The sequence below is a fragment of the Genypterus blacodes genome, unplaced genomic scaffold, assembly GCF_046128005.1.
Source record: "Genypterus blacodes isolate CSIRO-AG114 ecotype Tasmania unplaced genomic scaffold, CSIRO-AGI_Gbla_v1 ptg000055l_1, whole genome shotgun sequence".
NCBI classification, from domain to species: Eukaryota; Metazoa; Chordata; class Actinopteri; order Ophidiiformes; family Ophidiidae; genus Genypterus; species Genypterus blacodes.
In genome coordinates this window covers 118,927-135,140 of record NW_027466867.1, presented here as the reverse complement: position 1 = coordinate 135,140, position 16,214 = coordinate 118,927, and the positions used below count along the sequence as shown (strand labels likewise).

At 44.2% G+C, this 16,214-nt stretch overlaps 3 protein-coding genes across 3 annotated transcripts in view; all 3 read left to right on the top strand.

The window, feature by feature from the left end:
- The first annotated feature begins 209 nt into the window (after positions 1 to 209).
- Positions 210 to 5,672, top strand: glp2r (glucagon-like peptide 2 receptor). Its single transcript, XM_076152343.1, has 13 exons — positions 210 to 631; positions 2,117 to 2,210; positions 2,290 to 2,394; positions 2,750 to 2,877; positions 3,037 to 3,143; positions 3,736 to 3,892; positions 4,024 to 4,183; positions 4,280 to 4,340; positions 4,421 to 4,487; positions 4,649 to 4,737; positions 4,853 to 4,991; positions 5,080 to 5,121; positions 5,215 to 5,672. The coding sequence occupies exons 1-13, from the start codon at positions 548 to 550 to the stop codon at positions 5,572 to 5,574; spliced, it is 1,593 nt and encodes a 530-aa protein (XP_076008458.1). The 5' UTR covers positions 210 to 547; the 3' UTR covers positions 5,575 to 5,672.
- A 702-nt stretch (positions 5,673 to 6,374) lies between these two features.
- Positions 6,375 to 8,039, top strand: pts (6-pyruvoyltetrahydropterin synthase). The gene is made up of 6 exons (XM_076152344.1): positions 6,375 to 6,553; positions 7,187 to 7,266; positions 7,363 to 7,385; positions 7,557 to 7,613; positions 7,750 to 7,820; positions 7,915 to 8,039. The coding sequence occupies exons 1-6, from the start codon at positions 6,474 to 6,476 to the stop codon at positions 8,036 to 8,038; spliced, it is 435 nt and encodes a 144-aa protein (XP_076008459.1). The 5' UTR covers positions 6,375 to 6,473; the 3' UTR covers position 8,039.
- Positions 8,040 to 12,050: 4,011 nt separating this feature from the next.
- The window catches only part of LOC143002215 (putative uncharacterized protein MYH16), a 31,863-nt gene continuing 27,699 nt past the window's right edge, over positions 12,051 to 16,214 (top strand). Inside the window, exon 1 of the mRNA XM_076152207.1 lies at positions 12,051 to 12,268. Within this exon, the coding sequence (XP_076008322.1) occupies positions 12,185 to 12,268 (84 nt within the window). The 5' untranslated portion in view covers positions 12,051 to 12,184. The remainder of the gene's footprint in view (positions 12,269 to 16,214) is intronic.

Genomic DNA, 16,214 nt, shown 5'->3' with positions numbered 1-16,214 from the left:
CAAAACAAAGCATGTGCGACTGTATCTGTGTGTGTGTGTGTGCCCATTTGCTCCTGTGTGATTACTTTTCCTGGACAACAAAGTTAGTCCAGTTACCCGGCCGTCTCTCCCCAGGCCTTATCTTGATTGGTTAGGGGAAGACGAGGTGGGAGAGGCGATCTGTTAGTGAGGATCCACAGGCGCTCTGGCTTGCATTATGTCCATAGGGAGGACAGACAGATACGTCTCCTTTACAGCCTGAGAGGTCTTCAAGCGCAGGAAGCACAACCTTCAAATGAAACTTATCTCTCAGAGGTCATTTGCTCCAAAGTAGTTGCAGGTGACAAGTCAAGGAAAAGCACATTTAAGGATTATGAGTTTTAAAACCTGCGAGACTTCCGGATCTTAAAGGATTACAAGGAAGAAGAAGGAAAAGAGCCCAAACTACAGGAGACCTGAACCTGAACCTGAACCACCATGGGGGAGATGACAGCTTTGCAATCTAACATGCCCATCAAACTATTCTAAGACCAACTGAGAGAAAGTGAAGCTCAGAGGCGCCTGCACCATGCCAACGCTGCTGCCAGCCTGGCACAAGAAGACCTGGACCACACTGGTGCTCTTCCTCCTCCTGCTCGTCTTCAACCATCAGGTAAGTTAACACATACGCACATCTACACACTTGCGCCTTTTAAGTCTTGTAAATAAATTCAATGAAAGGTTAAAACCCTCCTAGTGTGGTTGAATGGGTGTAATAATGTCTTTAAAAGGTCGCAAACGATGGAAAATGTTTAAAATGAGACAAAATTGTGTCTACAAAAGGATTCTATATCTGATTTATGGGATGTTTTGTTTGGTTGTATTAATATTCAACAGCAACCAACTCTAAAATTAGTCACAGTTTTATCTGTTTTGATATCACGAATGAGAAATTTTCCCCCATAAGGGAGGAGGAGAATAAATAGGAACACAAACAAATGAACTCCACCGAGCCTTTACTTTGATATTATAACCAAGTGAATCCTCAAAGAAGCAAAACATCTGTGGCTGGAGGAGAAACCAAAGAGACGAGACGTGAGGACAGGGAGACAGCAGGCCTTTTCTTTCTGGACAGGTTCTTGACAAGTGAATTGAAACATCCACGGCGTTTCTGACGTGCATGAGAAATCTTTGTGGCGCAGGTGGCAGAGGAGCCACCGGGCGGCCAGACAGACACAAAGAGGAGGCAGAGTTCAGCTGCTGCCTCACTGGGGCGTGAAGGTCGGGAATATTCTCCTGAGATATGAAACCTACTGTCCCCCTGGCTCTGACACTGAATCACAAAAGGAGAGGGACGACAGCTTTGCCCCCTCCGTTTGCCCCGCAGACAAAGGGGAAGGTGAGCGTTTGTCAGAAATGACAGCAAATGAAGAAGAGTTGGCAAAGAAGTTAAAATTTATGAGTGAATTTTAAAATGACCCCAAACAAATCCAGCAGGGAATAAATCAGAGGACGCTCGGATAAAGTGAGGAAGAGGGGATGAGAGAGGATGGAGGACGGTCCAATCACGCCACCTAGAGAACGTCAGGGAACATGGAAGAGTAGGAGGAGCACGGTGGCAGGAAGGTCCTCGGTTCAAGTCCAGGCCTTTTCCTGCAGCTTATAGGTGAACTGGAAATCCTAACATGGCTCCTAAGTGTGGATGGGAGTCTGTCTGTCTGTCACATCATTAATAACTATGAAATGATCTGATAGAAGAGTTGGTGCAGCGTGCAGAGCAGCACTTAGTTTGTCTGTATAATCAGTAAATCAGTGCACGAGGTCAGAATAACAAACTGTAGACGAGGTGAAGAAGGACACAGAAGCCAAAAGCTGTAAACAAAAGGATAAACTGGAATAAATACAACTTCTCTGTGCGGCTTTAGGGCTTTAAATGCAGTAAACAGTAAATCTACTGCATCTGCACCTTCCTCATCACACTCCTCCTCCTCTCTGTAGTGAGGGTCAGCCCTGAATCAATACCTCCACCATGTGGATGCATGAAAACACTGCAACAGCATCAGCAACAACTGAGCTTTAGTTTCAACGCCAAGATTGTTTATGCTTTGTTATGCTTCTAACTATCACATTATCGTCTGAACCCATGTCCTCACTAAAGGTCACAGGCTCGGTGCTACAAGGCATCATAGCCAAACGGAGCGAATATTGGAAGAACTGCAGCGAAATGAATGAAGCAACTCGTCCAAAAGCTGGTGAGTAAAGTATCAACTTGTCTCTTTATTGTTGTTATCTTAGTGGGAAACAGGAGGTGTTGTTATTGTGTTTCTGCAGGAGTTTACTGTAACGGCACGTTCGACTCCTTCCTGTGTTGGCCCCACTCGCCCCCCGGGAACGTCTCTGTGTCCTGCCCGCCCTACCTACCGTGGATCACCCAGGGTAAGTGAACTCACCGCCTCAGCTCCCACCAGTTCAGCTCGATCACGTGACAGACTGGGGTCACTCCCGGCTGCAGGTCATAGGATGGAGAGTCTAACAGTGAGATCAGACACAGACATGCTTCCAATGTGACACAGCAGCCTGACGCTTGTATTGAATTATCCACTCTGCCTTATATAGATCAGATTATATGGAAATCTAATGTGACGGCTTCATATATGGACACATTCTTCTGCATGTTACCATTAATGACAAACCTGGTCAGCTAGTTTTACTACATACTACTGATATACATGTATGTGGTTTACGATTGCTTAAAATAAGATCCATATTTGATCCTTCTTTTCCTTTCCAGGCGACCCCAGGAGAGCACACAGAGAATGCATGGAGAATGGACGCTGGCGACAGTGGGAGAACTCCTCGGTGGCTTGGAGGGATCACTCGGAATGTCAGGAGGATCTGACGGCCCACTTTAAAGACAAGGTGAGGAGGAGGAGGAGGGAGAGGAGGGAGAGAAATGTATGGTTTCATCTGAAACAAAAAAACATCATCCATCATATCTTGACAGCCATCTTTACTAGAAAGAGCTGAAGAAGGGATGAGCGTGTCTTTGTCTGATTCCTTGGATGTGTGTGTTTCCAGGAAGAGGAGCTGCGTCGGCTCACAGCCCTCAGGATCATCTCTGTCATCGGATACGGCCTGTCGCTCTGCTCCCTCACACTGGCCACCGTCCTCATGGGCATGCTGAGGTCAGTGGCCGGGCCTGGAGGGGATTTAGGCAGCTTGTGTGTGTGTGTGTGTGTGTGTGTGTGTGTGTGTGTGTGTGTGTGTGTGTGTGTGTGTGTGTGTGTGGAGAAAGAGGACTCCAAAGCCAAGAGTTTGTGTTGAGTTCCTGAAACATCTCTGTGTCCTCAGGATTTCCACAAGGCCCTATGTTTAACAACCCTGTATTGAAGATGCACTAATGTACTAAACCTAACAGTAAACCTAATTACAGCGCCAACAAGCTTTGATTTTGCTTGACTGCAGCATATTGAAGGTGATTGATCATCTGGTGCTTAAGCTACACTGACAATTATCTCTGATTGAGTATTAACACTTTAATTTGATCATTACGTGCATGGTATTAATCATTGTGATGGGTGATCAATAATGCAGCTCGTTCATTCTTGCTCTCACAGCTCTGTCCATGACGAGAGTCTGGAGACGATCGATGAGTTTAAACATGGTTATAAAGAGCAGGGAGCATTTCCTTGTGATGTGGCTGTTTGTCATCCCTTTAACGTGGTGATCGATTCCCTCCATGCTTTCCTCAAACTGCTCCTGTATCCTGTTTACCAGGAAGCTCCACTGTACCAGGAACTTCATCCACATGAATCTGTTTGTGTCGTTCATCCTGAGAGCGACGGCTGTCATTTCAAAGGAAATCACCTTACAAATCATGTACAACAACTTACCCACCGACAACGCCGGCTGGAACTCCCACTCCCACTCCGGGGTAAACTCACCACTGCTTTGTTATCTCAGCAGGTTAATGGCTCGTATGCTTCTTCTTCTGAGGATACAATAAAGAAAGAGAAAGAAATCCTAAAGTGTGACTCGCCTGATTCTAATCCTGTGCCCAAACAGATTGCGCTGATGTGCAAACTGTCCAAAGTGTGCATGGAGTACTTTGTGGCCTGTAACTACTTCTGGCTCTTGGTAGAGGCCATCTTCCTCCACACGCTTCTCTTCACCGCTGTGCTGACCAAGAGACGTCTGCTGAAGAAGTTCATGCTCCTGGGATGGGGTGAGCTGGGACTGGATTGTGTGTGTGTGTGTGTGTGTGTATGTTGGGTGTTTTGCATAAATACTCAAGCACAAATACTTCTCCTTTACTTTTCAGGAACGCCTTTGTTGTTTGTGACGCCGTGGACGGTGGTTAAGATTGTAAATGAGAACACAGGGTGAGTGAGAGTCAGAAAAGCACCAATTCTTTCACAGCGAGATCGAGCTTCAATCACTTTTTTGTGCGTCCCTTCCGCAGATGCTGGAACATTGTGAACAGATGGTACTGGTGGATAATTAAGGGACCCATTGCTTTGTCAGTGCTGGTACGTAAAAAGTCTGGTGACGCCGATTTCACGTTGAGTTTAACGCTTCCTGTCTTGTGAAAGCCTTGTGATAATGGCTAAATTGTTTGAGTCACGTTATATTCATGTGTGTGTGTGTGTGTGTGTGTGTGTGTGTGTGTGTGTGTGTGTGTGTGTTGCAGGTCATTTTCATTATATTCATCAAGATTCTGCTGCTGCTGCTGTCCAAACTGAAAGCAGATCAGGTGAAATTTACCAACTACAGATACAGGTAGAGTCACTTTCATTTCCATACCACTCATGTACTTCAAGATAAGAAGCAACAGTAAATCATAGATAATACATGACGTGTATATACGATAAGAAGGTATTACAATGAAATACAGCTTGGCCCGAGCCACACTGGTGCTGATTCCTCTGCTGGGGATCCATGAGGTGGTCTTCATCGCTCTGATGGACGAGTGGGTGGAGGGAAGCAACCGTTACGCCCGGAACTTCATCAACCTCATCCTCAGCTCCTTCCAGGTGAGATGTGAGACGCTCTCAGACAGTGTTTTTGTTGCTGGGGTAGATCCATAGCAACCCTAATGCGAGATGTTTCACCTCTACTCAGGGCTTTGTGGTCGCTGTGCTGTACTGCTTTGCTAATGGAGAGGTACGATACTTTTAAAACCTAAAATCTACATTTCCTCATGTGATCCCAATGCATGCTGTTGTGCTTGACGACACTCTCTATGTCCATATTTAGGTCCAAGCCGAACTGAAAAAGCGCTGGCAGCTTTTCCTGTTCACCAATCACTTCCAGATGAGCAGCTGTTTCCCGGGGTCGCCCCTCAAGCACCTGTGGAGATGCACGCAGGGGCGACGCCCACACTGCTCCCATCAGAGCGAATCATACGATGAGGGAGCCACTTCTGCCACGCACCCGCGCTTGCTTCAGGTGGCGGTGCCTGGAGCAGGCGGAGTGGGACAGGCCAAAGGTCAGGGGGCCAGGGGCTGTGGAGCGACGGGGCTGGACTTCCTCACCAGGAAGAGTTTATCCTGCAGTGACGGGGAGGTGACGCTGGGCGAGACCTTGGAGGAGATCCTGGAGGAGAGCGAGTTCTGATCCTCTTCAGCCTCTTGGACTGTTGCAAAGTGACTTAAGGAAACTATGGAAACCTGGAAAGGACTGAATCTGTCCATAATGTCTGTGACATTATGGACAGTAGTTGACTGATTCTCTAAATGTCTTACACACTAATTGTTTCACACATTCATTGCTTTTGATGAGCGTTTCCAGCCACAGTCCAGTTAATCCAGGTTATAAAACATTATCTCTCATAAATGCTCTACAGTTACAAACATACTATGAAATGTGATGTATATAATTTTGGTTTTGCGTATTTGTATGTACAGTGTTTTCATAGATTTGTGTTCTATTGACCTTGTAAAATATCTGAACCGTCAGGCCAGTGAGAAAGATCCAAATGGAACAACGTCTGGATCTTGTTTTGTTTTTTTATTGCTGAATATTTTTATTGAAAAAAGACATTGAATTGCAGCTATGAAAGAGTTTGGAGACTGATTTTATACACAGAGAGAGAGAGGGAGAAAACTGAGATGAATGAGAACAAGGATCTGTGATGCACAAAACAACGGTGACATCATACAGCATCTGGATTGAAATGTACATTTAAATACAATGTATTTGTTGTCTGAAAATGTGAATATTGACAGCTTTTCATGTTTTTATTCTTCTGAAGCATGAGATGTTGTTTTGCAGTAAAATCATCTATTTCTTATTGCGTAAACTCACAACATTAGATGTATGTACACATTAAATCAGCTGTTAAACTGTCATGAGTTTGTACTAATATACGATGGAACAACCCAAACATGCCCCGCCCCGCTGTTAGCCAATGACAGGCCGGGCCGGGGCGAGTGCCGGGAGGCTGGACCCGCATCAGCCCAGCGTGATATATACTCTCCTCTTCCTCCTCTTCCTCGTCCCTTCTTCCGCTGACCATGGATTCTCCCTCGGCTACGGAGCGCGTCGGATACATCACCCGGATCGAGAGCTTCAGCTCTTGCCACAGGCTCCACAGGTCCGCACCGGTATCATGACGCATTATACTCGGTTCCGCCTCCACGTTTGCCTGCGTGCATTCGTTTAAATTGCCGGCGTCATTGCGTTTGTTTTTGAATTTGACAGCCTCAATGTTCCATAGCTAGAAACGGAACATTAGCATATAAGCTAACTGTAACAGGTTGCTATACAAAGTTTGTTTTCTGTCCGCGCGTGTCTCGTGTGGGCGGTACAGAGCGGCAATAAACGTTAGCGAAATCGGTATAGTGACGGACGGTAGAGCAAAACGAGGGCACCTTGTTGACTGAACTAATGGTGTTTATTGCCAACGCTGCATTTAGGTGAATTAAAAATGTCGTAACTCTCAGTCTCATGGGAGTTGTAGTCGTATGTCAGCTCTGACTGCTGTTCTAGTGTGAGGAAAGATGAACGATAAACATCCCCCTAAAGGAAATACACCGATCTAAGCACCCTGAGACTTCATTTACACTTTCCATACATGTTTGTAAGACTTTCTTCAAACCCAGCAGCAGCAGCAGCAGCAGCAGCAGCATAAGTGAGGATCAGAATTGGGGATTTGTGCCAGAGGTTTGTCAAGTATATGAACCTACCCAATAGACTGTCTCATCTGAATGACTCATCTTTTTTTCAGTGTTCACTTGAGCGATGAGGAAAATAAAAGCCTGTATGGAAAATGCAACAATCCCAACGGCCACGGACACAACTACAAAGGTTTGTCGTGCTTCTGCTCTCAAGCTTACACGGTTCTGAAATACTAGAATGAGAAGACAGCAGATATTCATTTGGTGCCTTTGTTCCCTTTCACAGTGGAGGTAACACTGCGTGGAAAAGTGAGTATCAGCATTTCCAAAACAGAGATGTCTGTATAAAAAGTTAAATTCTGCCTTTCATCGGCAAATTGAAACGCACTCTTATACACATTGCTCTTTGTCATATCATGGACGTCATCACTTCATCTGTACCTACCCATACACTAACCTCTGTCCTGTATACGTCCATAGATTGACAGTGACACTGGCATGGTCATGAACATCACAGACATGAAGAAGTGCATTGAGGTGAGATCCTTGAAACAATCAGTGTTTGGAAACCTGAAAGCTTAATTATACATGTCCTTTTTGACAGGAGTGGATTTTGCTATTGTATTTTGAATGCAGCCTCACAAAGTGATTGAGAGAATGATTTATCTCACAGGAAGTCATCATGATTCCACTGGACCATAAAAACCTGGATAAAGACGTCCCTTACTTTGCCACCGTCGTCAGGTGTGTATCCATCTCCACAAAGATAACACGTTTCCTTTAATTGAATGTGTGTCATGCTCATAGTGATTCTTGTCCTCATTTCTCCGTCACTTAGCACAACTGAGAACGTGGCTGTTTACATATGGGACAACATGGTGAAGGTCCTTCCACCCAACCTGCTCTATGAGATCAAGATTCACGAGACTGACAAGAATGTCGTGATCTATCGAGGAGAGTAGAGGTCTGCTGCTGGACTCAGGTCAAGTGCCCTTTATTAGCATTTATAGGCCTTCACTGCCCACAGACGTTGAAGATCACTGTTACATTCTCACATTCCCAGAATTTAAATTCTTCTCAGGGTCCCACTGTAATCAAAGCTTCAAAAAGTCAAGTAAGAATCCATCATTTGGGGGGAAACTAAGCTTTATATATCATTGAAATCTCTTTCTGTTGATCAGATGATATGATGATGATGATGATGATACTCGAGGTAAAACACCTTCAGCTCCTCACACCTCCGATATGAGAGGACACAAGCTGCTATAACTGCACCTGTAGATGTTGCCGTTAATGTTACATTTAATGTAAATGTATACAGTAGTAAAATTGAATACTACCCTCTGATGAATTTCACGATTATGTGTATGCATACATTTGTTCTACGAGTTCATTCTATTTGATTCATTTGTAGTGCGTGGCTACCACTGTTACCTAGATCAGTACTGACACCTAGAGGTATAAAATTGTACTTCCATCATGTTTCTACTTGTTGAAGATCATTCATTTTATCAGGTTGTCGGTGCTGATACTGACTGTGATCTTAATATGTGAGGATTGTTTCTCTCAATAAAAGCAAAATAATTCTAAAATGGTATTTGTTCTATATTTGCACTCCAATGTTGATCCACTAGATGGCGAAGTTTCACCCTTTTTCCACTTTTTGGCATTTTTGGCATACTTGCTTATTTCAGATTCCCATGCTTAAAGAATTTACTGAAATTGGAATAGGATTTACTCGTATTTTTGGTCACTGATAATAATTCATTCTTTATGAATAGAAATGAGGTGTTGCTCTTCCTGAGATGTGTTTACGTCATCTCCCAGGTTTCCCAGCGGCGCATGTAAATACTCTGCAGAAACGGATCCATATGGAGACAATTCTCACGCTGCAGAGCAGTCAGTAGCAGAATGCCGGCAGTCCGTCTTCTCGACATAGGATAACACATGCAGTCTGATTCATTACCCATTGTAGACCTCAGGGTTCACCACAGCAAACATGTAAATCTGCAGCTGCCTTTTTGGGGTTTGAGAAACTCCAATGACAAATCACAATGTAAATATAAGTCCTCATGGAGTGTAAAACACGTTAATTTGTCAAGCAGTGCTAATGCTGAAATGCTGGCACAGTCCATTACTTCTCAGCCTAACAAAAATATGGAATTCTTTCCCAGAAACAGGAACACTTTAGGTCTTTTTTCAGCTGTACATATTTTGCCACATTCCAATTGATCCTGTCCTTCATTCCAGCCTTAAACCGCGCTGTTAGAGAACTGCCTCCCTGCTTGATAGGTTGTGCTGTGATCCCGTTAATGCCCTTGTGATTTCACACCACAACATGTGTGAAATGTCACTGGATACACACTCGTGGTAGATAACAAGGAGGCCCCTCTCATTTTGTCTGCCAGAGTTGTAATCTTTATGTCAAGAATCAGCTGCCAGTTAAGAACGGGGCACACCGTTACGCCGACTCAAACCTTTAATTAATCAAATTCCATAAACTTGTATCATGCTCGGGCAGAAAACCTTCCACAAACAAGCCGGAGCAAGACGAAGGGAGCAGAGATTCAACCTCCCAATGCTGAGTGGGGATCCAAATGGACCCTCAGAGAGGAGCTGATCCCAGATCTGCACCCAGAGGGGCATCATGGCACATCAGCTCTGTAATTATGCTCTGATAGAAGGCAACAATTAAACAGATAAAAGGCAGTGATTACTCTGCTGCTTCATGGAAAAGCTTTTTTGACTTTATGATGCTGAATCTAATTTGTTTTCATGATCTGACAGGAGCGACACTGTGCTCGCAGTTTAGTTTACGACAGCTGGCTCACATTATTTTATTCACAGCTCAATGTGGAAGAAATAGTTAGATGCCTGCGAAGTAAAGACATTTACTAGTGTTGTGTAAATGAAAACTCCCCAAATTAGAGAGAATGGTTTGAAGGAAATTCCCAATTTTGCAAACACATTTTTTTACCCTGTCAGCTGAATAATATGTGCATTTTTTTTGATCTCTTCATGTCTTCACACCACTTAGAGGCTTCTATAGTCTTTAGACCTTGACTGTATGTTAGTTTAGATTCTGGTGATGGTGATCTGAAGCAGACCTCTCCTCTCTGACCGACTGGATGTTCATGGGAGAACCTGAGTGCATCCCCGGGTGCCTTTGTGTGAGCTGCTACACCATGCCAGAATAACTCTTCACCAAAGATAAGTGGCACAGGAACGTTAAGGGCAGAACGCGACAATTCCTCTTGAAGCTGAACAGCTCTCACAGAGGCTGAGAGCCCTGCTGGAGGGTTTGGAGGGAACAGTTTGATTGATTTGACCTCTTTCATCAGGGAATTAGCTGCAAGGAAGCTCAGGTTTGGTTTGGAAAAAGCAGTCTGGGAAAACCTCCTCTTTCCACCTCAGTTCATAAGCTCACCTGTTGGTTTTTCCACAATGCTTCAACAGGAGGTTTGAGGGTTTGATGGGACAAAGCTTTGACAGCCAGAGGAATTCCCAGAGTCCAAATGTTGCCTTAGAAGATCACAGTCCTGACCTCATAATAACCCTCAAAAATGTATAATGTACATAATGTCAGCATTCGTATGTTCTTCCCTCTTCTTCTGTATTACGTTAGGTAAAGCGACAGTACCCAAAATAGCTTGTTTTCACTCTGTGTGCACAGCATTACTGCAGCGAGTGTTTGTTTTGTACATTTCAACGTTGCAGAGATTCCAAATTCCAATGACATTAAGAGCCTGGAGGTGTGTGAAACATGTTTTATGTGATGCTTCTGACCTGATGTGTGTTAGTGTGACCTGCAGGAGCTTGGCTGTGCTTGGTAGCGCTCTCTATTGTAGGCCAAGGAGTAAATTGACTTTGACGTACAGTATGCTTTTCATGAGCGGGAGGTCAAATTCTTGAACTCTGCACACATGCTGACATCCGCTCTGAACATGGCGCTTTTGGAAAACATGAGCCAGAATCTGACATCTGTCATCTGATCCTCTGTCAGACAATAAACCTGCAAGACAATCCAAGTTTCCACTGGCAGCCTGATTAAAAAGGGCAATTACAGGTTCTCTTCATTCCACCCAGATGAAACGTGTGAATCCCTCCTGTCATTTTTCCTAGGTTGCAAGGTAAACATATCATTCTGTGCGTGACTTCCTCCCGCCTGCAGCCAGTGGATGTCACAGAAGGAGGGGATACACACAGTCAGACAAGCATGGAAATAAAAAAGCGCTGCAGGAAAAGACAGAATTAAGTCGGAATCTCACAGGACATTCTGGAATTCAATTAGCCTGAGGCCTATGTGTTCTGTAAATCCTTAATTATGCCTCCTAATCTTACACGGATAATGGGACTTTATATTGTTCAGCAAAACTGCAACTCAGCAGATTTTGCTTGGTTATGCAATTTGGCTTCATGATTCTCTGCTATACTAATAAAAATCACTCTTTTCTTCACAAAAAGGATGTATGTGATATTACGCTGGATGTGTAAATGTGTTGAAAATAAAACATAATGCTCTCAATAAGATAAAGGCAATAAGATGTAATTCCACCTCTTCCATTTATTTCTAATGAGCTGAAACATGAAAACCCTCAACAATTGTGGATCTTAAATGTTCAGCCAACAGTGTAATCAAAGGGCTTTCTCTTTTCGTGTGTGTGTGTGTGTGTGTGTGTGTGTGTGTATGTTGATGGGGGTTGCACATTGTTCTGCTGGGGGCTGGAAGTCTGTCTTTGCATTCGGCACCGCCGTCAGAGGGTGGTGTGGCTTCAGGCAGGAGGGAGAATGAGGGTGTGTGTGTGTGCGTGTGTGTGAGTGTGTGTGTGGTATGGGACGGTGGGTGGACTGTTCAAGCTCGTTCGTGTTTTCTTTTTTACCTCCCTCCCTTCCCCCTTGCCTCCCCCCTGCCTCTTACAGGGTCAGGTAGCAGGCGTAACACACATTCACACATGCTCATACACACCCTCACTCTCTCTCTCTCCCCGTAACACACACAAATACACTCCCACAAGCCTACAGAGAGCACACACACACATGCACATCCTTCACTTCCTCCCCTGAGCCCGTTTGGGTGAAGACAGCATGGGCGACCGCGAGCTGTGAGGATGGAGAAGAGAGTGTGTGTGATCCAGACTGACTTCCACCAGTACAGACCCGCCATCGCCATCCACAGCAAACCTCTGGCACATGTAAGAAACCCTGTGTGGGTGTGGGTGTGTGTGTGTGTGTGTGTGTGTGTGTGTTCTGTATGTGCTCTGTCTCTTTCTCTGTACTCATTCCATATGTACTGAATGATCAATTATGTTTCATTCATTGTGTGGAGGCCATTAATGTCACCAGGGCCCCTCCTTGTTGCACGCCCACACCTCTAGGAAAGTAGAGCTTTCCTTTCAGTAGGGGGTGCAATAGAGACCAGAGAGTTGTGTTATTTCACAGGTGACAGTATGTTTGTATGGTGTTTGTGTCTGGTAAAGTGGTTGTACTTGAGTTTACTACCGATTCTAAGAGTTACAGCTTTATGAAATATAGGGTTGGTAATGAGCTGAGTCAGTCTCTCTCTCTCTCCCTCTCTCTCTCTCTCTACCCCACTCTCTCTCTCTCTCTCTCTCGCACACACACACACACACACACACACACACACACACACACACACATTACAAAGGAATGCAAACACAGACAAGACATCAGAGGGGATGAAAACACTGAGACTGTAAATTCCATCTGCTTGTGATCACATTTGAGTCACAGGTGAGATGATGTGTAAACGTATGAATCTATTGTACTAAATATTAATTTGGAACAATGGAATTGAATTGTTTTAATGGGGTAATTGTTTTCCCTGCGTACATTTCCACCAAGTGAGCTTTAATTCACTGTATTGTAGCTTTAACTTGTGCAGTGTTTCTTGGCAGCATCCTAACACATATTTTAAATGAATAGACATCACATATACACATATATCAGCCTAACTTTGTGCTCCCAGCAGCTTCTTTGGTTCATATCTCTCTATCTGTGACGTGGACCATCAAGATGCTTCTGAGCACATGAATGCTGGTGTGCTATCTGCTCTTATCTCACCTCATCCATACTTACAATACACACACACGCACACACAGATGCTCTGGCTGGATGCCTCCACAGGTGCCTCAGCCAACAAAGACATGAAAAGCTGTGTGATTCCCCCCTTTGATGATGTGGCTCATCATCACTTTTGAGTCTTTTCAGGCATCAGACAGGTCAGCTTTATGTTCATGTTTTCTTATTTAGAGTGTTTCATCTTATTAGAAAATTTAAGGGGGCTGAACTGAAGAGGAGGAAGAGAAGAATTATGGGGATTTCCACATTATGCACACAAAAGGAGGGTAGAAAAGCATGATAATTTATTTCATGGCAAGAAAAAGACAAATAAAGGCTTAAAACATACAAATTTCACATTCACGACCTGAACTATGGTAGCAAAGGTCACGTGAGGACGCTCAGTCCGCTCATTGGTCTGCGGGGCCAGGGCGCCAGCTACAAAATCAAAACAGGAAGAAGAAGCGTCACTCGGACAGGTTAACAAATTAATAACATAAGTATAATAATAAGTCCGACGCATACCAAGCAAGCATTAGCAGCACAATGGCGAGTTTCACTTCAAAACAACTTGTTTCACGTTTTGACGTGACGAGGACGAGCTTCCTTCAGCCGGCTGAACGGGGTACCGGAGCCCGTAATGAGCACCTAGCATCACACGCAACATGCTAAACAGAAGATGTTAGGTAAGCCTCTGTTTGACTATGGCTTATAACACGTTAACCATACTAACTGAGAACTTTGTAATATAACGCAGTTTTTGAAATGTATTGGAAAGTTTTATTTCCATTCATTTGTAGTTTTTAAGGTTATAAATTGAGTTTTATGAGGTTTTCAGATCCGCTTCCGGTCTGTAACAGCAATGAAATAGATGAGGTCCTCTGCCTCAGAAAACAAGCAGCTTTTATGGGCATTTACTGTGTTTTAATGGATAATAATGGACTCCTGAAGCAATAAGCAAGATAATTGTCGTTATAAATGGCGAGAAATGAAGGAAGAGATGCAGTGTGGAGCTTTAGGGAACAAAGTTAACATTCTTTTATCTCCTGAAATCCTAAAACTTTCTAAACTGAAGACTCAAGGATTTCACCCATGAGCAAAATTAAATTCACAAAGACTCATTTTGATTCACGTCTTACTACTAATGTTTGTTTTCTTTAACTCTGAATACAGGCCTGTTCATTTTAATGGAATGTTTCCCCTGACAGATACTTAAGTTAAGCATTCAAGCACTTCCTCTGCTACTGGCTTGGACTGTTGTCCAAATATGTCAGGCATTTCAATCAGCCATATCAAGGTAATAATTGCCACTTCACAGACGGGAAACCCTCCACTGCCTTTATAATGTCAACAGTTATCTCTCCGCTGTAATTACCTGACAACAATCGTGTCATTGATATGATTTATACGCTGGCATGGTTGTATGTGACCTGCAGCCGGGCCTTCAAATGTGCAAGTGAACTGTGAGGTGCTTCACTGATCAAAGGCTGGCTGGGAGTTCCTCCATGACCTGGATCCAGGGTTCAGCCAGAGGCCAGGCCTTCACCCTGCAGTCCATTCACCTGGGAGCACTTTGCACGCTGCAGGCCTTACTTTTACAAACCTGGCTGCGCTGGAGTAATGTGGAATAGAAACTGAACATAAATAATGTCGTTGGTTGAGTTGGAGCTCAGCGGGTAGAGTCAAACATCAGTAATTCTTCAGGTTGGGTAACTCGGGACTGGAGCCGCCAAGGTCAAGGTTGTTTAGTTAAGGAAAACTAAACAAGAATCGGCAATAAATCCAAAAGGTGCAAGTTTTCGAAATGATGAAATTAGTTTAGTTCACTGTTGGATAAAGATGTTGTGCCAGGAGGACACAGGAAGGAAGAAGGCCCAGTCTTGTCATGTATCTGTTGGTGTGGAGGGGGACGATAGAAGTAGGCACTGCTCTGCTCAGACACACTGTATGAGGCCCAGGAACACAGGGCATCAAGATAATGCACAGTTACATTACTCATGGATGTGAATACCATCTGAGCCTCCTGCGGGTGTGAACGTGAGTCAAGATAGTAAACAGCTGTTTAAATAAAACAAATAGAATCAAGATGACAGGATTCTTTTTCCAGTTACCTCCAGTCAACGGAGGAATGTTGGGAAAGAAGGACAATTTTCTGCATCAGAAAAAAAATGTGAATGGTTTTATTTTTATTTCCATATTCTCAAGAAAGTATTTTCTGGCTTTAGAATCAGACGGAAAGTTGGAGAGTTAGCCAGAAGGAGCAGTGGAAGATGTAAATATCAGACACGCACCTTTGTGTGTGTTTTTGCTCTGCAGGTAAGATCGGACAAACTTCAAGTCAAAACACGATACACGCATAGAGCAACAAAGAGCAACAAAGAGTGTATTTAATTTGGATTCTCAACAATGCCGCTGGCTTATGAGGTTGAGCCCTGTGATCAGGCCACAGGCGAGCCCTTGGTGTGTCACGTTTATTTATCCTCCTCGGCTTTCTGGCATCAGCTCGCAGATTGATGTTGAGTGCGAGCGTAAATCCTGCACTGACAGGTAAATACACTGTGTTCAGGCTGACTATAGGCCAAGGAAGCTCAGGTGTGTCGGCTCGGGCGGCATTTCCACACGCCACACACACACACACATTCTCAATCATATTTGGACAACGAGGCAATTATTGACGCACACTTGAGCTGAGCTGATGCTGATGCCACATTTCCCCGTCTAATTTCCTGCAGTTTGTCAGTTTTGAGAGCTGAGCTAATGACAGCTCTTTTCCAATGGCACAGATACCCCTGTCAAGCAGCAACAGGTCTTGTGTGTGTGTGTGCGTGTGCGTGTGTGCATGCTCTGCCTGTCTTTCTGTAATAGAGCTTTCTCTTTCAAACCTCTTCTTCCTCAAGAGCAGTGCGGAAAATCACTTCACATCTGTTTTTCCAGGCAAGGAAACTACAAATTTATGCTTTGGTGGCAAAGCCTGAATGACTTGTAGAATCTTGTAAGGTGGAGAAAGAAAATAAAAGCAGATTGATCGACTCTGGCATGAAGTGTAAATGCGTGCAGGAG